At 44.0% G+C, this 23,274-nt stretch overlaps 1 protein-coding gene across 3 annotated transcripts in view; it reads left to right on the top strand.

Moving 5' to 3' along the window:
- The first annotated feature begins 294 nt into the window (after positions 1–294).
- The window catches only part of KHDRBS3 (KH RNA binding domain containing, signal transduction associated 3), a 129,707-nt gene continuing 106,727 nt past the window's right edge, over positions 295–23,274 (top strand). For 2 of the 3 annotated variants that reach the window (XR_005454908.1, XM_038760548.1), the window contains exon 1: positions 295–557. Coding sequence is in view for 2 of the 3 variants with exons in the window: in XM_038760548.1 (XP_038616476.1) it covers positions 467–557 (91 nt within the window). In the remaining variant the exon portion in view is untranslated. Of the gene's footprint in view, positions 558–10,042; positions 10,140–23,274 lie in introns of all 3 variants that reach the window. The other variant, XM_038760549.1, reaches the window with a different exon arrangement.

Raw genomic sequence — 23,274 nt, 5'->3', positions numbered from 1 at the left:
ACTCCAAAGCCCGTGCTCTTTCTACTGAGCCACGTTTTTTGGGCAAGGTCCGTTGGGCCTCACACACTGTCCCCAGTCCCTCATCACCCCCCGCCACAACCGCCCAGTCCCCGCCCCTGGCTCCGGTGGCGGGTAAAGCCCGGGGCGGTGGGCGGTGTCAGGGGCGGTCCGGTGGGCAGGGGAGGGGAGGGGGCGGTGGGCGGTCCTGTGGGCAGGGCAGGGCAGGGGAGGGGGCTCCGGCCGGGAGTTGGGGGGCGGCACCAGGCATGCTCGGTGGCTTCTGCCCAGGGGCGGTTCAGTGAGCGCGGGGCCGGCGGGTGGGCAGGATGTGCCCGCCGAGGATGGCCCGCACTTAGCCGTGCCCCGTGCCCGGCCAAGAGGAGCCCGGCCGGTCCTGGGGAGGGGAGGGGCGGAGAGGGGACTCGGCCCTCGGGCTCCGGCCGGCTCGGCCTCGGAGCGGCGGAGGATGGAGGAGGAGAAATACCTGCCCGAGCTCATGGCGGAGAAGGACTCGCTCGACCCGTCCTTCACCCACGCCCTGCGGCTGGTCAACCGAGGTGAGCCACCGGGCCGGGGGCGCCTCTCTCCCCCCACCGACACCCCGAGAGCCTGGAGGGAGACACGGCTGCCTCCTGCCACTACTACTACTGCTACTGACAACGGGATCCGTTAGGCGCTTACTAGGTGCTAGGCACCGGAGCGGGGGGCAGAGGGAGCGGGCGCTGGGCTAAGACACTCTGCGGGCGGGAGGGCAGGCGAGGGACCGGCTGCGGGGGGCATCTTGTATTTGTGGCAAGGGGCGAGCCGGCCGGGGCGTCCACGCCAACAGCCCGGGAAGGACGTTGGCCGTTACCTTGGCCAAGGACGCTCGGTGCTCCTGCTGTTGTTCCCCCGTCTCAACTCCCTCCTCCCCGCTCAGTACAGCGCCCTGCTCCCGGGAAGCGCTCACTACGTTCCACTGAATCGGCTGAACGACCTCCCCGGTGGAGGCGTCGGCCGAGCTAGCCCCGAGTCGGAGGTGCTGGGGTGGTCGACTTACTCTGCTCCAAGGGGCCCTAGGCTCTCGGAGAATGGCTGTTATTCTATTGTACTCCCCCAACCGCTCAGTACAGTGCCCTGCCCATTCATCATCATCAGTCGTATTTATTGAGCGCTTACTATGTGCAGAGCATTGTACTAGGCGCTTGGGAAGTACAAATTGGCAACATGTAGAGACAGTCCCTACCCAACAGTGGGCTCACAGTCTAAAAGGGGGAGACAGAGAACAAAACCAAACGTACTAACAAAACAAAATAAATAGAATAGATATGTACAAGTAAAATAAATAAATAAATAAATAGAGTAATAAATATGTGCAAACATATACATATATACAGGTGCTGTGGGGAAGTGAAGGAGGTAGGATGGAGAGGAAGGAAGGGGCTCAGTCTGACCATTGTAGGCTCAGTAAACACCGTGGAGCGACGGGTGGATCTAGAGGGGGGTCAGCGTGGGGATGAGGTGGAATGAGACAGCCGGACCCCTCCGGCCCATTTGGGGGGCTAACGGTGACAGGGGGTTCAGCTCACCAGTCCATGGAAGCGCTGGCAGGGAATCGTCCAGGTTTACTCCATTTGAGGAAGGCTGGTTTAACTGTCAGCCAGGCTCCCTCCCTCTCCAGTTAAGCGGCCGAGGCTGCTGCTGCAGCTCCTCTGATGCCTTCCTTTTGTTGCCTGTTGGGCTATCGCCTTTGGAAAAGCAACCGCCTTCTGCATCGAAAGGTGATTAGAGAAATTAGCGACATGCGAGGTTCAGGAGGCAGAAAGGACCGGCTTTAAAGCGCAGTCGTGAGAGGCGAAGGTGACAAAGAGTTGGTTCAGCTGAAGGGATAGTGAAAACACACCTCATGAACCTTATTTATTCTCATGGATCTTGCTGCCCTCCGTAAACTATAGTGTATCTAGCATTTCGTTTCTTTTGTCATAAAAGGAGCGGATCAACCCTTTCTGATCAAATGTATTTATGGACTTGCAGCTAATACCTGTATGTGGTCTGAATGACTGTCCGTCTATTTCCACGAGAATTGCTTCCCCCTCTTAAATTGTGTAGTGAAATTGACTAGGGCTCCTCGACTCTGCAGTCTGCTCTTGTTGAACCAGACACGCTCATCAGAGTAATTACATCGAGATTTAGTAACTTGGGTGCACCAAGATACATTTATAAAGCACTTAAATGTCAAGCATTTAAGTAATAATATAATAATTATGATGGTATTTGTTAAACGCTTACTATGTGTCAAGCACTGTTCTAAGCGCTGAAATTGCCAGTCATAAAATATAGCTTTCACTTCTGAAAATGTCAGAATCATTGCCTCTCCCCGCACCTAAGGCCATGCTACGGACTTTCTGCAAAGTCCAACAGGAAAAGGCTTTTCATAACTTTTAGTGGTTTTTAGGTAAAGATCCCATAGTAACTGTTTCCTAGCACTTGAGCTGGAAATGGAAATACTTGCTGTTCAGTGACTCTGGCACTGTGAATCTTGCCTTGTTTAAAACGAGGAATTAAGTAGTAGAAATTGGACTTTTTGAGCATCCACTTGGTGCACTGCACTACTAAGCATTTGGGAAGTACATAAGCAAGTGGCACATTCCCTGCCCACAAGGAACTCACACTCTGATAATGGAGGAGACAGTCATGCAGTTATTTAAAGAGTAATCAAATAGATAATTGAAAAAAACTAGTTAAGTGCTGAGGATGAGCAAAAGTAGGTAGAGCTGACAGATGGGTTTATGTGATTTGGGTTGCAGGGAATTTATTGGGGAAAGCTTGTTGGGATTGTTGACAGCTGAATATATTTTCAGGGTCAGGGCCAAAGGACATTGAATTTATTTAGTGTCCACAAGGAACTCTGAATGTCTTATTGCCTGAATTATTTTGTACACTTTGTGAGGCAGGTAGCATCCTTTTACAGGTAGGGACAGATGTTAGCAGGGATGGGAAACTTTCTAAAAGGAGGCTTCAGGATAAAAGGGAACCAGAGGAAGGCCCAAAATATCCTGGCCACAAGGGATACGAGAATTAGCAAATGGTCCAGGAGCAATCTGTGAATGGGTATTACCATCTTCAATTAATCAGTAGTATTGAGCACTTCCTGTATTGAGAGAACTGTACTGCGAGCTTAGGAGAGTACAGTGTAGAAGGGTTGGTTGACATTCCCAGCCTACAAGAAACTTGTCTTTAGCCATGCACAGAGAAATCCTTGGTGGCGATGTCATCTTTGAATTCAAATGGCTTGCTATCAGATGGATGCAGGGAGGTTAAGGTATCATCTAAGCTCAAGTCTAGTGCATCTGGAACTCAAAACTCTAGCTACTTCAAATCAAAGATCCGTTCTTGCTTTGCGAGTCATTGTGCATCAATCGGTGGTATTTACTGAGTGCTTATTGTGTGCTGAACACTGTACTAAGTGCTCGAGAGAGCACGATACAGTAAGAGAAACTTTGCCAATGGGGAAGAAGCTCATTCATGGGCAGGGAACAAGTCTACCGACCCTGTTGTATTTTACTCTCCCAAGCACTTAGTACAGTAAGTGCGCAATAAGTACAATTGATTGACTGACTGGTATTTTCATCCTGATTGAGAAGGGAACAGTTTGACATATTCTTTTGGCATCAAGGAGATGACTTTCAAACAAATCACCGTCATTTATTTACCAGTTCTTGGTAGCACCTGGTACTGTAGTTTTTGCTCTGTGGGGGGCAGGTGAAGAGGAGAATCAAACCTCCAGCAGCTTTACCAGACCATTAGCAATAATCTTCCTTTGTTCTTGTTTGTGAAAGTGCAGGGTTAAGAAAGCAATAGAGCAATCCGGGAAGTTTTCAATGTGGTGGCACAGCAGGGGACCTTTGCTAGGCGTTAATGAGAAGATGTTGTCAGATCTGCTTTGAATCAGATGTTTATTTACTTTTGTTCTTTCTTGAGGAACTTATTAAGCTTGCCTGCTATAATGCAATTAGTTTTCCTTCCGTAAACTCCTAATTAGATTTCTTATGACTGATTAAAACCAGAAACCAGGAGGATGTTGTCACATGCTAAATAAGTCTTCTCCCTGAAAGGGTTATGTTGCTAATGTTTGGATGTTCAACGGAAGAAAGATTTAAAATCTATATGGAACAGCCGTAACGGGTAGGCTTTTCTTTATTGGCTCAGGTTTGAGGGGACTATACCGGTCCTTTGGGAGAGGAAGGTGCTGAAATGATTCTGGAAGAAAGGGAAGTCAGTTTCCCTGTTGGAAGGCTTCACAGATGCTGCTCTTTGTCTTTCTTTCTTGCCACATCCTATCTGGAGTACTTTTGGATGGACCAGTGTGGGCACAGCACTCTAAGCACTGAGAAAGGTTAATAGAAGATATTGTTAACTATTGCCTTCCTCCAAATCCCAGTGTTATCAGATCAGAACTTTGCACCACCGGCTCACTTAAAAAAAAGGCATTTAAGCATTACTGTGTGCCAGGCACTGTTCTAAGTGATGGGTAGATACAAGCTAATCAGATTGGACACAGGCCGTGTCCCACCTGGGGCTCACAGTCTTAATCCCGATTTTACTGATGAGGTAACTGAGGCACAGAGAAGTTAAGTGACTTGCCCAAGGTCACACAACAGACCCGGAATTAGAACCCAGGTCCTTCTGACTCCCTGGCCCGTGCTCTATCCACTAGACCACACTGCTTCTCATTCTCTGTAGCCTGCCAGATGCTGGAGAAATTCCAAGGACATTATTAAGATGATGGATGTTTTTGCTGACCTGGACTTGACATCAAAAGAACCTATTTAGATGCCCTGAAAAGTTCCTCCAGATTCTTAGGATACTTCATCACCTGATTGGCAGTGGGGTGTGGGGGGAAGAGGGAGAGATAGCTATTCTTCATCCTTGAAGAGCCACAGTGGTAAGATTCACCCATGGATGCCTGCGTGTGTCTGAAAAGGGCAGTGCAGGACCCTCAGTCCTGATCGTACTGTGGGTATGCACACATACACGTTTTTCAGCTGTTGTGTGTGTGGCTTGCAGTGCCTAGAGCTGTTTTTGCTTTTGCCTCCTTGACTTAGGACTCTTAGGAAGTGTTTGCTGGGAAAGAGGCATTCTTTTCTTGATTGCAGTAATTGGCTCCCAGCTTTCAGTTGGGATGCAGTATGATCTGAGGCTTTGCTTTACCGTAACCTTAAACCATTTCTTCTGTCCTCCTTGCTTTCAATTTCCCAATTTCAGCTCGCTGTGCAGCAGCTGTGTGGCTATCCTGCTTTTGCCCATTCTGTTCATATGCCCCAACCAACACAGTTGTGGTGTGGATCCCATCATGTCCAGCCTGTTTTAGGCTGCTGTGCTTGGAGATGCCACAGGGGACCAGAAGCTGGTGTTAGAATCTGCATTTGGACCCTCAGGAATTGTTCCAGCAGAACAGGTTTTCAAGAATCATCGGACACTTTCTAGATAGTTACCAGGAACTTGCTGAATGCTGATGACCATGTTATAGAGGCACACAAAGTAGGCCGTTTATAACTGATGATTTATTGCTTCTCCCTACCTGAAATTTAGTGTCTGTCTCCCTGCTAGATTGTAAACCCTTTGAGGACAGCGTTTATGCGTATCAACTTGATTGTACTGTTTTAAGCACTTAGGACAATACTCTGCCCAAATAAGCACTCCATAAATACTGTTCATTAATTGATCATCCTTCACATGTATTGGAAAAATCTATACACAGCCAAAGGCTTACACTGGCATCACAGAACCTAATGCTGTCATTAAATTCTGCTTCCCTGGCAGCCCACTGTTCAGATGCACAAGAAGAAAATTGGTGTGCCTTTAGGATGTTCACAGAAAACTTGACAATGGTTCATCAAGCCTTAAACCAGTTGAAGGTCTATGAAGCTGTAGCTGTGTTCAACTTTCCAAATGGCTGAGTAGTCTGGGTCTCTTGCATGAGATCTCAGTTCTTGAGCAATTTCTCCAGCCCCCTCTAGCCGCCATGCACAGCATCAAGTGACCAGACAGGATCAGCAACAGTGAGGTGCTGGAAACTGTCATATGATTGACATCAATACTTATTAACCACTAGCTATGTGCAGAACACTGAGCAAGGCACTGGGGAACAGATAAAGAGAAAGGAAAGGGGTCAATAGATGGCATTCGAGTGCTTATTATGTGCAGAGCACTGTACTAAGTGCTTGGGTGACTACAGTAAAATAATTAGCAGACATTCCCAGCCCACATCGAGATTACAGATTAGTTACCATTGAAACAATGCTCATAGTCACGCAGATTTAGGTAGTAGAACACATGAAGAGAATGAAAGCTGGAAGAGTAGTAAAAAAACTGCAACACCGTGAACCCCAAGAGAGGCACATTCAAGAAGGAAGGGAAGAACAAAGCCCCCAAAGCTGAATCTCAATGTGATGGAGCCTGGGGACCTTTAAGAGACAGCTGCAGGAGATAGATCAATTTAGCCTGAAGCAGTCAGAAGGTGCTCTCCATGAGCTTTGGCAAGATCGAGAGAGCAAACATCTCTCTACTGCCTTCTGTCATATTGTTCCTAGATTTGACAAGTGAATGCCCTTCAAGCAATTCTTGTGTGGGTAGATGACATTTTGACATTGTTTTTGTTGTACAATAATGTGAAGTAGCACCCTGTGGGCAGGGATCTTGTCTACCAACTCTATCATGTACTCTGCCAGGTGCCTACTCTGCATAGAGAAAGCACCCAATAAATACCATTGATTGATTATTTGATTACTTTATTTCATGTGCTTTCTAAGCAGCAGCACTCACCAACTTCCAAAGGGGATTCTGGGAATCGATTTGAACAAGGGTCATGAAAAATTTTAGGGAAAATTAAGTGGACCTTTCTGAAGGAATTCACCAACAATTTTGCTTCATTGTGGGGGATAGTAAACAATTAAAACATTACATAATCTTATCTCCATTTATTTTAAAGTTTTTTTTTATGACATTTATTAAGCACTTTCTATATGCCACACACTCTTCTATGTGCTGGGGTAGATACAAGGTAATCAGCTTGGACACAGTCCTTGTCCCACATTGGGTTCACAGTCTTAATCCCCATTTTAAAGTTGAGGGAAATGAGGCACAGAGAAGTTAAGTGACTTGCCTAAAGTCACACAGCAGACAAGTGACAGAGTCAGGATTAGAATCCAGGTCCACTGACTCCTCGGCCTGTGCTCTTTCCACTAGGTCTTGTTGCTCCTTGTTTTAAATTGAAAGCAAGTTCTAGTTGCTTTTTTCTGCATCAGACTATGAATGGTAATAGATCAGCTGTTACCATTCAGCTGCCTGGACCAGGTATCAGAATGGAGTAGTTATCTAGATTTTCTTCCTCATTCAGCTTTAGGCTAAAATTCCTCTTCCGGCTCAAAGAGTGCATGCTTACAGACACCTACCCCAGTGACTCTGCCCTATCTTAGCACAGCTGGGTAGTGTGCTAATTGGTCTGGGCCTACAAAACTACCAGGTTCTCAATGCTAAAGGAGAATATGTCTTTGAAGTTACTGCAGTTTTTTCTTTTTCGATGAAATTTTGAGCTAAATGACTAAGTAGCACTGCTCCACTTTTATTATGCTCTTCAGAAACAGCACCTGAAGCTGAAATTAACAGGTGAAGATTTAATAAACAGTTTTATGACTCTGCATTTTAAGATGCGTCTGGACACTAATCAGACTTTCTCAACAAGCATAAGACATTTACAGAGAACTTATGAGTTCTAAATTTCCATAATTTTCTACATTTCCATAATCCTTCTCCAATCAACCTCGGCTGCTATTTTTAGGGGTTTTAAAGGTGTTCGTGGCAATTCACCGATGCTCCTCTAAGTAGGATAACAGGCATCTTCTGAGAGCTTCCATTTTGATATAAGGCTCAGGTTTATCCACTATCTTTGGGGGCAACTATAAATGCATCTTGCAATCATAGTGGAGGAGAAAGAATGTGGCTTTTATGTTCCCACATTTTATACCCTTTTATTATTACGCTTTGGTTTTCCGCCTACATGTTCAACACTTTTTTTCCTCTAGATGGCCCCCGTATAACCAGGTTTCTAGTCTCGAGGCAGCGCAGCAAGCTACTTGGATACTAAAATTGGTGATGGATCAACGATATAGTAATGCCATCACTTTCTTTTGTATCACCATACTGTCCATGAAATATCCCAGCAAACGCCTCCCCATGAGAACCAAGTATTTCTTTGGTGTAGGAAACCAAATGTTTGGCTTTCTTTTAATTGTCTATGTCTGCCCATGAAAAGAGGAAGCCACTTCTCCTCCCACCAACCCCCTTTCAAGATTTGATGCTGCATAGATTGCAAAACAGCCTAGAATGACATGTTCGATGATGCCTTAGCTGAAAATGTTTTAAGTCCATTTTTACAAAAGTTTCCTCAAGGAGAATTAGTATCCATTTCAGAGAGTTGTGTTTTGTAGGATAATCTGCCTGTTGTGAGCACTGCTTGACAAGGGAGCTTATGACATTCCTGCTTTTTAAATCATCCAGCAGTCTGGGGGGAGGGGGATGGAGGACTTGTAATGCACTCTCTAGCTCTGTAAAGGTAGCTCGGCGGGTAAACCCTACTGTTGGTCCAATGAATGGTACACTGGTGTGGGAACCTGGAGGCCTGGGTTCTAGTCCCCATTCTCCTTGTATCTGGAGGCTCTTGTCATCATCCATCATTGTGATCACTGTTTTCATCAGTAGTAACAGCAGTCCCTAGGGATGCCAGTGGACCCAAGTGGCGTGGTGATGCCTTTGAAGGCCAGTGGAGTTGTGACCAGGCAGCAGGCTAGAAAATCAAACCGATTAGGCCAACTCTAAGTCTGAGAGACTTTTTCTGTGGTCGGGATAGATGGTCAGGACAGGCCAACACTGGCTGCTCAATGTCAACCCTTCAAACAAAATTACCTTCTGTCAAATCCTTTCTGACTCTATCTGATGTCTTCTCTCAATTCCTCCTTGATTCTCATGGTTAATTAGAAATGGAACTAATGGGGCACTCTGTGGAGCCTCCCTTTTTTTTTTTAAACCCACTGAAGGAATGAGTGCATTGAGCCTACTAGATGATGCCAACTCTATATCAAAAGTAGGTCCCCTTATATTTCATCAGTAAGTAGCTTTTTCTTAGGAATGCTAGCTTCTATCTCTAGTCACATTGATCAATTATCTGTAGTTGTTTGATTTCTTTGAAATTAGGTCATTATAGAAAAATCTCTTCCCCTAGGAATTTTTACTGGAAAGGTTCTATCGCTCTTTCTCGCCTTTCCCCCGGCAACCTGGAACTTCTTAGTTTAGGCCTGGCTCTGTGGGCGATAATCTTGTTATCAATGAAGTCCCTTTTGGAGAAAAATCTTGTGACATGATTTATGTGTGTAATTGTAATTATGTTATTTGTTCAGCACATTCATGCTATATTGTCCTAGATATAGCATAGGCAGATTAGACACAATCCCTGGCCCGCATGTGGCTCACAATCTAAGGGAGAGAAAGAAGTGTGTGCATGGGTATGTATTCAAAGATTTAAGATCAAGTAAAATCAATCAATGGTATTTGCAGAGCAATGTACTAAGAACTTTGGAGAATATAGTTGTTAGGAGACATTATCCCTGCCCTCAGAGAGCTTGCAGTCTAGCAGATGTCCTGATGGTGAGAGTTTCCAATAAAACCAGTGATTTTTTTTTTCCCAACAACTACATGTGAATGGAAAGCTCACTTCTGGCAACCCACCTGTGCTTTTTCCCCACAGTGCCTCCTGCCATTCTCAGTGTCCTGATATTCACAAAGGCTTAGCTCCAAGGTATTCAACCCAGTTATCATTGCAGTACAGCAGAGTCACTTAACTTCTGATGCTGTTTCCCACTGCTAGGGCATATTGAACTTTGACTTGATTGTGCTTGGAGAGGGTATCATCTGTCAACTCTGTTTAGTTATCACATTCTGGTTGCCTTCCATTCTTCCATGTCTTAGTGAAAGTGTCATATGATCAGGATTGTTTTGCTTCTCATAGGTTAACCATTGGCAAATGATTGAGACCTCTTGCTGAAATTAGAAGTGCAGTCGGTGATCATGGGGAAGAATGGCAGTTTTGGGTCCTCCAGCAGCAGGTACTGCTGTGTCCTCTTATGTGCTACTGTTTAGTAAGACATTCACTTCTGTGATAGAAGACAGTTGGCGTATTGACATTTTATGTTGTATTACATTATTCGGTGGGGAAGGTCTCTGCAGTTACTTTTAGTACAGAATTCTCTGAATAATCTCTGTTTGAGTGTTAAAAGAGGGGTGGAATAACCAAGGACTGAGCACACTGGGGGCCTTGACTGAAAGAAAATCTTTCCTCACCTTAATGAGGCCTTCCCTTTGCTTGGTGAATTTAGGAGTTCTGGAGCACAGTAGAAAATGTAGAGGAACAGGGCCCCTTTTTGCCCAGTTTCCCTCCCTCTACCCCATTCCTAGGCATTCAGTAAATGCTTTCAAGAATTGTTTGCGGCACACTCAGCGCGATCTGTTATGGAGCCTACGGCTTCTGTGTTTTGGGCTGCATGGACCGTTGATGTTCATTGCCATTGTGTTTCTATGCTGACTCACGTGTTATGAGGTTGCTACTTTGGGGAAGAAGGGAGAAGAGGGAATATGGTGATGATATTCATTTGAATTCCCCCTTGATGTTCACTAAAATGAGCAGCCTGTTGGGGGTAGTTCTAGAGGGAAACTGAGAGTCATCTGAACTTTCCCTTACCTCTGTGCCCTCCTAGGGGTTTGAGATGACTCTTTGCCCAGGGAGGTTCTTTCCGATGAAGAGAAGGTTGCTAATTCTAACTAGGGTCTCCTTTGGGATTATTTATAGTTTATAGCCAGGCGTAGCATCTGTTGCCTTGGCCCCTGTGTCCTTAGCATCTCGTGTTGCTTGAAATTGGAATGCCTGAATTTCTAAGTATTTAGCTGGTGCCCCTGTCATAGGCTCCTTTGACAGAAAAACCTGGCAGCTGATTACTCTGGCCACAGAAGAGGATGATTTGCATATCTTTCATCCTATACTATTGAGGTATAGGCATTGCAAAGACAAACTCGCACTTCAGTCAGCTGCCAATAGGAATACTACTGTGGTATATGTCGATTTCAACAGCACAAACACTCTCAGGGTGGGATAAAGTTGGCTCTCTGTCCAGGTTAAAGGTTAACCATTATCTGGGCTTGAAAATCAGGTCCCAAGGGAGAATTGCTGAGAGACAGCACGATTTACCTTTCAATCCCAATGACATATGTACTAGACATTGGTCTTGTGGAAGGAGTACAGAACTGAAATTTAGGAGGCTCAAGTTCTAATCCTGACTGTCCCACTTTGTCTTCTGTGGGACCCGGGACAAGTCACTTCTTTGGGCTTCAGTTTTCTCATCCGTAAAATGGGGATTAAATACCTGTGCTCCTTCCCCCTTAGACTCTGGGCTTTGTGTAAGATAGGAACTGTGACCAATATGTTTATTTTGCATCAACCCCAGAGTTTAGTGCAGTGCAGGGAACATACGATGTACTTAACAAATACCGCAATTATTATTACTGTGCCTTTTGCTTAAAGAACACCCCAGGTGTACTGTCAGAAAGTTTTCAGGAATCCCTGTTGGAAGCTCTCTTTGTTCATTTCTTAAATCAAGTACAGATTTGTGAAGAATACTTTTTAGTGGGCACAAAGCCGTTCTCATCTTATACTTTGCTCCCTTTCTAATGGAGGAGGGAACCCCAAGTTATTGAACTATTTCCATTTTAACAACACTTGAGAACTTTTTAGGAATCAGGAATAACATAAGGCTTGCCATTTCTGGTTCAAACTCCAGACCAAATATTTAGTCTTCAATGGTGGTGGCAGGATGTTTGGGGAAACTGTGAAGGCAGATATTTCCTTTGCATCAACCCTAATGTTGAGGAGTCAATTAGTCAATCAGTGATAAAGATTAGCACCCACTGTCTGTAGGACAGTGTTCTTAGAGCTTGGGCGAGTACAACAGAATTGAAGTTCTCATCCTCTACCCTCAAAGAGTGTACAATCTAATGAGGGAATATGTTTACAGTCTTGGAATTATAATAACTGAGCAAAATTATCTGATTATAATGGTTTGCAAGAGCAATGATGGGGGAGGTTTAGCTGAAGAAATTGGCATCCTTCCTCCTCAAATAGTATTTTAAGTTTCCTTTTCTTGAAACAGGCCAAAGCTTGTTGAATGTTGTTTCAGGTGGTGCAAAAGAGTCAAGTGCATTGTTACACTCTATAGCTGTAATTGGACATGGATATTGCACACTGTCTCGAGGTATAGACTCTGTGGTTGAAATTTTGGGAACTTTATTATAACCTCTGGTTGTTCCTAATGGAAGTCTCCATCTCCATAGTAACCTTGGAAAGTGGCTCCATCACAATAATTGGGAGAAATTCCACTAATATCATCTGTCTCCGTCCTTCAGATCCTACCTTTAAGCATATTCCCTGACATTAGAGCCTCCAAAAACAATTCCAACAGCCCCCAAAGATGAATGGTGAGCGGCAGCACATCCATGGCCTTACTTCAATGTTCCTACCTGCTCTTTGTGGTTGTGTACAAGACTTCCCATGTCTGAATTCTCCTTAGATTAAACATTGGGTTTATGTAGCACCTGGGACTTCATTTGGAAATGAACAATGGAACCTAATCAAGGAAAGGTATCTCCTTTGGATATTTTAAGGTGTTCTTGGGTTATTTCTAAGAAAAGCAGAGTCACTAATCTTTCTGGGAAGTCTTGTAGGCAGTCTGCCTGAAATCAGCAGGCTATGTTAGTCTCAGATTTCAGCACCTAGAACAGTGCTCTGTGTTCACCTCTTCAGTTTAGTCATCCCAGCCTCTGACTGTAATAGTCTTGGTGTGCTGCAGTCAAGTATGTGTTTCTTTTAATTCAAGAGCTTAAGAGAATGAACAAGTTCTTCTGAAGAAAGACTAATTTAGCTGATTAAAATTAAGCGGACATATACTTGAAATTCAACTCCTGGATTGTTTGGTTTAATTGACTTCTTCCCTTTTACAACTATTGGCATTTTTATGGATTAACCTTTTTTTTTATGTGCCAGGCACTGTACTAAGCGCTGGGGTAGATACTACCTAATCAGGTTGGACAGCATCCAGACCCCATGTGAGGCTCACAGTATTAATCCCCGCTTTCCAGAAGAGCTAACTGTGTAACTTGTCCAAGGCCACATCCATCCATTCATTCATTCAATTGTATTTATTGAGCACTTACTGTGTGCAGAGCACTGTACTAAGTGCTTGGGAAGTACAAATCGGTAACATATAGAGACGGTCCCTACCCCACAACTGGCTCACAGTCTAGTGACTCAGCAGGCAAGTGGCAGAGACAGAATTAGAACTCAAGTCCTTCAGACTCCTAGGTCCGTGCTCTATTCACTAAATGATGTTGCTCCTTTTTCACTCGTCAGCACCCTCGCCATCATTCAGGTTGAATTCAGGTCTGGGTTTTGTCATCTTTAATGATGGTTTGGGCTCTTTTCTCTGAGGATGGGAGAACAGCTTCTGACATTGTTGTATTAAATCATTCAATAGATGAGTCTTGCTAAAAATAAATCTTAGAGGGAACCAACTGTGGTTTGGTGATGGGTTGTGGCACTCGAAGTCCAACTTTTACCTTGAATAGAACGTGTGACATTTAACAAAACCATGTCAACAGCTTGATCTGGGATCAACACTACTACTGACTCAAAAACCATTCTCCATAAGCATTTGTTGAGGACCCATAGGGAGCATCATTATGTACCAGTACAAGGGATTTGTAATCAATAACTATTGCTGGAACTTTGGCAGCTCACCACACTCTTCAACTGTCTTCCCACTAGGCAATGATAAACTATATCATATGGGAGGAAGAGTTCCTGTTTGGGACTCTTGGACAGATAATTTCTGGGTTCCTTCTCCAAAAGGATTTCTCTGATTTATCAAGGTGAAAGTCTGGTGGAGGGAGCTTAGTATCAGGGCTTTGCCAGCTCTTGTTGAGTTTGTTCAAATGGATTTTCCATGCAATGAATTTTTTGCCAGTCAGTAATTAGTAGTAACGGTGCTAGTATCAAATGCCCCCTGGGTACAGGCACTGCACTTAGCCCTTGAGAACATTAAGGTTCAAACAGGTATCAAAATCGGCTATTAAACCAGGCCTAGATTTATCTAACCCACTTTTAAGTGCCCCGTGGTTATCAGGCTTAGAGTTCTAGGGGTATTACAGCATTTGAAATGCACCATTCAGAGATGTACTTCTACTTTTCCAGAAGCCCTTTCTCTGAAGCCTGCTGACAGCCTTTCTAACAGTGACCACATTTAATCCCGAATGGCTTTGCTCCAGTTTACACACCTACTTTGGCAGTCAATGAGTGATCAGATGTAAAGGTTTTACATTTAAATGACATGCTTCATCACTTCCAATTCTCTGGAACATATAGGGGTATTAAAATGGTGACTCTCTGAATGCTTTCATTTTCTGCTGACTGTGTCACCAACTGAAAGGTTACAATTGTAACCCTTCCCCGTCTCCCTTGGCTTAACTTTCATTTTGCTTACTTCTACCTAGGAAGACTTTAAAGTGCAATTTTCCATTTGATTGAAAACTTGTAGTGGTACAAGTTTTTTTTTCAATTACCTTGATTTGGGTGGTGGGGAGGGGTTTCAGGTAGTAAAAAGCTGGATCTCAAAATAAAGACTGAATGCGGGTGGGTAGAGAGGCTGAAGGTAGTGAAATCAGAATTTATATTGTTGCATGCCCATGCTTCCTGGGTACATGTCAAATTCTCATCTGTGTGCTCTTTCCCACCGCTTACTGCAGTGCTCTGCATAGAGTAAGCCCTTAATAAATACTGTTACTACTTGTGTGAGATTGAGTGATACAATTTTTTCTTTGAGGGCTATCTAAGATCTTTTTTTTACTTGATTTCACTTGGGTGGAGAGTCTTTTTCCAAAGAATAATGATTGTGGCTTTTTATTATGAGCTTACTATGTGGTAAGTGCTAGATATGAAATTATCAAATCAGACACAGCCACTGCCCTGCCCATGACTTGTGATCTAAGCTTCTTCCTATTTTACAGAAGAGGAAATTGAGGCCCAGAGAGGTAAAGTAGCTTGCCCAAGGCCACACAGCTGAAGAGTGGCAGAGCTGGGACTAGATCCTAGGTCTCCTGAGAAGCAGCGTGGCTTAGTGGGAAGAGCACAGGCTTGGGAGTAAGAGGCTGTGGGCTCTAATCCCGATTCCTCCACTTATCAGTTGTGTGACTTTGGGCAAGTTGGTTAACTTCTCTGTGCCTCAGTTACCTCATCTGTAAAATGGGGGTTATTATTATTATTAATATATTAATATATATTAATATTATTATTATTAATAATAGTGGTATTTGTTAAGCACATACTATGTGCCAAGCACTCTTCTAAGTGCTGGGGAAGATACAAGGTATTCAGGTTGTCCCTCGCAGGGTTCACAGTCTTCATCCCCATTTTACAGATGAGGTAAATGAGGCCCAGAGAAGTAAAGTGACTTGCCCAAGATCACACAGCAGACAAGTGGCAGAGACAGGATTAGAACCCATGACTTCTGACTCCCAAGCCTGGACTCTTTCCACTAAGCCACGCAGCTTCCCACTGTGAGCCCCATGTGGGACAACCTGATTATCTGTATCTACCCCAGCACTTAACAGTGCTTGGCACATAGTAAGTGCTTAAGAAATACCATTATTATTATTATTCTAATTATTATTATTATCCTGATCCCCAGTCCTCTGTTTTTTCCACTAGGACACACTGCCCCTTTGAACTGTCTCACTTTAGTGCTCCCTATATATAGAACAAATATTGCACTCTTCCTTTTGCTCTTTCAATTGCCTTGATGCAGGTGTTTGGAGACTCCTTGACACCAAGGTTGTCCTAGTAAGGAAAAGCTGCTGGCTTCCACCCCTCGCCACTGTATTACAGCCTTGTTTATTGACAGGTAGCTGTGTGACCTCTTCCCCCCCCCCCCCCCCCCCCCCCCAGCCTTTATCTCCTCAAGGGGTTTCAAGAGCAGGAAAGCTACAAGTGATGCTGGGTCCTTGTTTTTTTTTGTTGTTTTTGTACTAGGTTTTGGTACAGAATCCCCAGAAAACTTTTTTTTTTCATTTTCCTAAGCCATGCCATACGAGAAGCAGAGTGGCTCAGTGGAAAGAGCACGGACTTTGGAGTCAGAGGCCATGGGTTCAAATCCCGGCTCTGCCAATTATCAGCCGTGTGACTTTGGGCAAGTCACTTAACTTCTCTGTGCCTCAGTTACCTCATCTGTAAAATGGGGATTAAGACTGTGAACCCCCTGTGGGACAACCTGATTGCCTTGTAACCTCCCCAGCACTTAGAACAGTGCTTTGCACATAGTAAGCGCTTAATAAATGCCATCATTGTTATTATTATGCCTCTGAAATAGGAAGAGCTATTCTGTCTACTTCACTGGGCAAGTTTAAATAAAATGTTTTACTCATGGGAATGTGTGTGGGGGAAGGGGAAATCCAGATTCTTTTTCATTGAGAAGAAGAGTGTTGAATGAGAAGTCACTGACATCCACTGTTGCTCGTGGAGTGTCCACAATTAGATTGGGGTGGTGAAATCTGACATACGGTGACAGTAGAAGATGGATTTCTATGAAGCTTTCATCAGCAGCAGGCACTGACTCCCTGATTCTACCCCCTGAACCTCCGTTGAATTGACCCGTGGTTGACCTGAGTATGGGTTGGGTGAAGGTTCTCTTAGCATTTCTTGTAGAAAACTTTGGAATAATGACACAGAAAAATGCAGGGAAAAAATAAAATTTTGGAATTTCCGTCCATTCTCTCTCCCTTCTCGTTCTTACTTTGTTCCAGCATTGCACTGTTAAGAAGTTGTAAAACTTAGGCATGAATTTCTTATCTAAAGCCCCACTAGCCCCATATTGGACCAGTTGTCCTAGAAAAAGAGAAATTTAGTTTCAAGTGCAGCAGTTTGAACTATTCAATAAAGATTTTAAAGAAAAAAGTTAATTGTACACCACGGATCATATTTTATAACATTATGGGAAATAGAATCTTCTACTCTGAAACTATTTTTCTCTGCCACCCTGGATTCAGAATATATTGCTGACAGTTTGGAATGGCTTACAGGCCACCCTCAACTTCAGATCTTGAGAATGAAGATGGAGTGCACATAATGACATTGCTAAATTTACACCCCATTTCAGTTTTATAACCCATCTGTTTTGACTTTACAACACTAGTCACCCCCGTGATGCTAATTGTGGGGGCAAGGGCTATGGGGATTGGATGGAAATAGGGAAATTATTTTAAAAGCAGAGATGAGAGAGTTTAAAAGGGGATGGGAACTGTCTCATCAGATACCTCCTCAGTGTCTCCAACTAATGCTGATACAGTCATTCTACTTCCGATGCAGGAAAAAGTCAGCTATGCTAATAATAATATTAATAATTATGGTATTTGTTAAGTGCTTACTATGTGCCAGCACTGTTCTAAGCGCTGGGGTAGATACACGGTTGTCCCACGTGGGGCCTACAGTCATAATCCCCATTTTCCAGATAGTTTACTGAGGCCCTGAGAAGTTAAGTGGCTTGCCCAAGGTCACACAGCAGACATGTGGCAGAGCCAGGTTTAGAACGCATGTCTGCTGACTCCCAAGCCCGTGTTCTTTGCACTGAGTCACTCTGCTTCTCTTTCTCCTTCTGCTTCTCCTAACAAGTGACCTCTCTGGCTTCAAAAAAAAAATCTTTCAAGGTTACTATATTGCCCATATTTAACTGAGTACAGAATTCTGGATAATTTTGGTAACAACAGGACAACCATGCTCCATTTGTTTCTGTGCACAAATTGGTTCAGAGTTATGACATTTTGATTTACGACACATTTGGTTCCTGAGAACTAAGTCTTCAGTCCAAGGACTTCCAGTAATAAGAAGAATAGTCATATTCAAGCACTTACTATGTGCCAAGGGCTGGGGTAGATTCTGTACAACCAGTTCAGACATAGTCCCTGTTTCTCATGGTGCTCAAAGTCTACAGGGCAGAGAGAGAACAGATATTGATTAGATATTGATTTACAGATGAGGAATTTGAGGCCTAGGGAGGTTGTGAATTTCCCAAGGTTACACAGCAGGCAGGGCTAAAGCTGAGATTAGAACTCAGGTGTCCTGACTGTCCTGTGTTCTTTCCAGTAGGCCATGCTGCTTCAATTCGTGACACTGAGCTTGTCAATTTTATGACTGAGACAAACCCAGTCTTAATCTGGGTGTTCCTTTTGTCCCCCGCCTTCTTTTTGTCCACTGGAGCTCAGTTAAGTGCTGCTCCTGCTGCTGCCGCCATCTTGAGTCTTTCCCCATTAGCCTGACCAGCCTGCAGAGGTTGTTTGTATAATATTCTGAAGTGTCCCTGACTGTTTAGTGTCTTACACCTTTTAGTCCCTGTAGTGATGTATCGGGAGCATTTTGAACTCACTGTGAATCTGGTTTGGAAAAAGGCTTGTAAAAGATGTGTAGGGGCGATTTTAGATTGTTACTGCCTGGTCTAGAATGATTAGAAGGAAGAAAGCATTTAGTCCTTAGACTCTCTGTGGGAAAACATTTGGAGGGGCTATAGAACACTTTAGTTTAAAACCTGCAGAAAATTTCTAGGGGACTTAAAACCTGTGCTTCCTCATCTTTACCTGGGACCATCCTGGATTTCTCTCTATTGAGTTCTTTTCCTGCTTGTGGTTTACTTTTGCTGGCCTCTCTGTCCTCTCCCTGTGCCTGATTGCATAGTCCAACTGACCTTTGTTTTCTCCCCTGTCTCTCTCCTTTCTTCCCCTTCCTGCTGCTGCTAACACTGTGTGTGACTGGCTTCTGTAATTCTTTCCTTCCCTCATCCCATTGCAGGCTGCCCCTTCAAATGCTCACTAAGACCCCTGATTGGAGGTACCAGGCAGAGAGCTCCAGTCGATGGGATAGTTGATGGGGAGGGTGAAACCAGGCCCCCTCAGAATTGATAAATCATCTGGAGGACTAGTGGAAAGGCTTTCATTAGTCAGCCGCAGAGTTCTATAAAAGGTGCTAATTAAAAATGCCTCTGCAACGCTCATTAGCGCACCCACCTGGAGAAGTTGGCCCAGTTGCATATTGCAGTGGAGGATGTTAAGCAGGCCTGTCGTTGAACAGGCAAATGAGGACAGTAGAAGGGTGTTTTCTTTTGTTTTTTTTTTAAGTTGGGCCACGCCGTCTTCAGCTTTTTTGGCCTTCCTGCATCTCTTTGTGCTGCTGTTCCAAGGGCCAAGCGAAGAGTGACCACAGAGCCGTGCGGGAGGCTGAGATTGCCTCAGGATCTGTCTGTTCTTCTCTCTCACGCACTACATCCTCAGAGTCTGCCCACAGACTACTGGTCCTTTGGCTCTGGGGGTGGTCTCTCTGAACCAACTTGGTTGCCAACTTGTACTTCCCAAGCGCTTAGTACACTGCTCTGCACACAGTAAGCGCTCAATAAATATGATTATTGATGGTGATGAATGGTTCAGCGCAGCCCACTACCTCCAAAACCAATCAGGTACCCACCTCCCAGCCTGCTTACCACCCCGCCCCAACTGCAGCACTAAGAGTAAGTCCTCTGTAAGCAGACAACTCAATTCTGGCATCGTGGATATCAGTGATAAAGCAGTGCCTTTGGCAACACTCAGCAGCCTAATTTGGGAATGCAGTCTGCTCCCCAGGGTGGAATGAAGGGCTCAGAGAAGGACCTCTGTCTCACCGTGTGTCCAGTGTAGAAGAGACCATTTTTTCAGTCCTACCCAGGGCTGCAATCTCACCATTAGGAGCGTGACTCCAAGTACGAGTCATAGGGCTCATTCATAGATAGGCTTCTGTTCAATTTGCTAATTTAAATAAATTAGAAGCGGGTTCTTTAAATTTTGCGCTGAGTTCATTTTGAACTGCTGAATTCATTGAGGACTAGAGAGATATAGCACCTATCACTCCTTCCAGGATTGGTTTTACAGACAACTTGATATTTTGCAGTGCCCCACGTCTGCTTTCCTTTTGTGGGTTCCAGAGACCTATGGCTCCGGCATACCCAAGATAATCAATCATATTTATTGAGCACTTACTGTGTGCAGAGCACTGTTCTAATTCTAGTGTATAACAATATAACAGATACATTCCCTGCCCACAATGAGCTTACAGTCTAAAGGAGGAGACAAACATTATTATAAATTGCAGGTATGAACCTAACTGCTGTAGGGCTGACTGAGGAAGTGAATAAAGGAAGCAAATCAGAAGGAAATGAGAGCTTACTTAGGGAAGGTCCCTTGGAGGAGCTGTGGCTTCAATAAGGCTTTGAACAAGGGGAGAGTAATTGTCTGTTGGATATGAGGAGGGAGAACTTCCAGGCCAGAGGCAGGGTGTGGGTGAGGGGTCGGTGGTGAGATAACTGAGATTGAGATAACAAAAGAAGTCCAGTCTTGTGCAAGATGGACAGGAGAACTAGCCCAAGGACATGCTGAAGGACAATCCTAAAATTGAAATGTCTGGGAAGTGAAAACTAAATGTAGCGACAGATGTGACTTTGTTCAAAGCTGCTTACCCAAACTTGAAGACAAGTACGGTCATATGTGGTGTCAGCCCTGCAGAGCATCCATGTTGTTGCTAGCTGAAGGACAGATGCTTGGGCCACAGGCATTTCTATCACCTTTGATAGACTCTTCTGCTATATTGCAAACCCCCCGCCTGACTCCAGGCTTCTAGAGAGCAAGGGTTATGTCTATCAATCCTATTGTACTCTTCCAACCCTCTTAGTATTGGTGCTTGGTTGCACAATAGGTGTTCAGAAGATACTGTTGATTTTCTAAGCCAAATTTAGGTATGTAATTATACCATTCACTAAGTTCTTACTAGGAACAGCTTGGCTTAGTAGAAAGAACCCGGGCTTGGGAGTCAGAGGTCATGGGTTCTAATCCTGGCTCCGCCATTGGTCAGCTATGTGACTTTGGGCAAGTCACTTAACTTCTCTCTGCCTCAGTTACCTCATCTATAAAATGAGGATTAAGACTGTGAATCCCACGTGGGACAATCTGATAACCTTGTATGTGTCCCAGCTCTTAGAACAGTGCTCGGCACATAGTAAGCGTTTAACAAATACCATCATTATTATTATTATTATTTAAGGTTATCAGATCAGACACATCTAAGAAGTGGTAGAATTACCTCCCTAGAAATTCACCGAAGTTTATTATTCTAATACCGCATACCTGGATTCCTCATTAGCAGTAGGTTGGGGGGGGGGGGGGGGAAGCGGAGGAGGGGAGAAACCCAAATTGACTAGCAGTTAATCCTGTATGAGATCAGCAAATAGTAAAGCCCCGGGCAAAGATTAAGTCAAAAGCAGAGAACACCCTGACTAGTGATTTGCGTTTTCAGCCTGGTGAATTAAGCCAGCATTTATGGAATCCTAGCAATCACAAAGCAAGTAGTTTTCTCAAAAATATCGGTGTTCATGAGCCAATACAGATTACTGTGGAAATAGCTGCAGCCTTTTTTCAAACCAGACCCTGCAAACTAAGTTTGTAGTATTTGGAGAGAGTAGATGATTAATACAGTTCACAGAGTTCAGGAGCATTGTAAATTACTGAGTCATTAAAGTAGAGAAATAGTAAAGATGAGTTGAAGCATCATGATCAGAGGATGTGGGTTTTAATACCGATTCTGCTACTAGTCCACTATGTGACCTTGGGCAATCCACTTAACTTCTCTGTGCCTGTTACCTCATCTTGTAAAATGAGGATTAAGACTGTGAGCCCCACGTGGGACAACCTGATTACCTTGTATCTACCCCAGTGCTTGAACAGTGGTTGGCACATAGTAAGCGCTTTAACAAATACCATAATTATTATGACCAGTTTCCCACAGTCATTCAGTAGTATTAAGCACTTAATGTATACCAACCACTGAACTAAGCTCTTGGGACAGTACAGTACAACAGAATTGGTAGACATGTTCCCTTCCCAGAATGAGCTTACAGTCTAGAGGACTATTCTATAAATTGTTATTTTTATTTCTACTTTTGCTTGCATCCTTCTACCTGATCTTTTCCCCCGTATTCTAATCTTCTTCCTAGTATTAAGGAAGATCAGATTTGACAGTGATCTTCAAGTTTATCTGAAATTTGTTTTTGATGACCTTTGATCATGGTAAATGAGGCTGTAGTTGTAATTTAAGAATCAATTGGCAAGATCCATAGAAATCTTCATTTTTGGAAACTCTGCTCTATGTAGAAATTGTCTTTCATTCAATAGTGATAATAATGTTGGTTTTTGTTGAGCACTTACTATGTGCCGAGCACTGTTCTAAGCGCTGGGGTAGATACAAGGTCAGTGGGTTGTCCCACATGAGGCTCACAGCCTTAATCCCCGTTTTCCAGATGAGGAACTGAAGCACAGAGAAATGAAGTGACGTGCCCAAAGTCACACAGCTGACAAGTGACGGAGCTGGGATTCAAACCCATGACCGCTTACTCCCAAGCCCGGGCTCTTTCCACTAAGCCACACTGCATTTCTCAAAGATGATCACTGATTTCATAGAACTAGATATCAATCCCGGTTGGTAGGAGGGAATAAGAGCAGGAATCGTATTCCCATTTTATAGATTAGGAAACTGAGGGTCAGAAAGGTTGTGAGTCACTCCCCAAGGCCACCTAGCAGGCCCGTGTCAGAGCCACTAGAACCAATGTCTTCTGAATTCCTAGTCCATGCTGTTTTCATTGTGTCAAACAGTTCCATGTCAGAGCCCCTGAAAGTGGATGTGAGGAAGCAAAAAAATCTGGGATCTGCTCATTCGTCCAGATAATAACATGGGTCTTTGGATCTAAGTGTTTCCTAGAATTTCTTGCCTAGTAGAAAAAGTATGGCTTGGGAGTCAGGAAACCTGGGTTCTAGTTCTGGCTCCTCCACTTGTGAACTACATGACCTTGGGCAAGTCACTTAACTTCTCTGTGCCTCAGTTTCCTCATCTGTAAAATATCTCTTCTAAATCTCAGGTGAACTCAGTGAAGGAATAGGGACTCTTTCAGATCCGATTACATCTCCCCAGCATGTGGCTTAATAAATACCATCATTATCATTTTATTATTATTATTAGAACTAGGCTGCAGATCAAGCATCAGGATAGATATTTCTTGTGCGATTTAACCTTGCAATTAAAGA

Source organism: Tachyglossus aculeatus, chromosome 18 (genome assembly GCF_015852505.1).
Source record: "Tachyglossus aculeatus isolate mTacAcu1 chromosome 18, mTacAcu1.pri, whole genome shotgun sequence".
In the NCBI taxonomy this organism is placed as follows: Eukaryota; Metazoa; Chordata; class Mammalia; order Monotremata; family Tachyglossidae; genus Tachyglossus; species Tachyglossus aculeatus.
The sequence above is the reverse complement of the archived record's forward strand: the minus strand, read 5'-3'. Positions and strand labels throughout refer to the sequence as shown.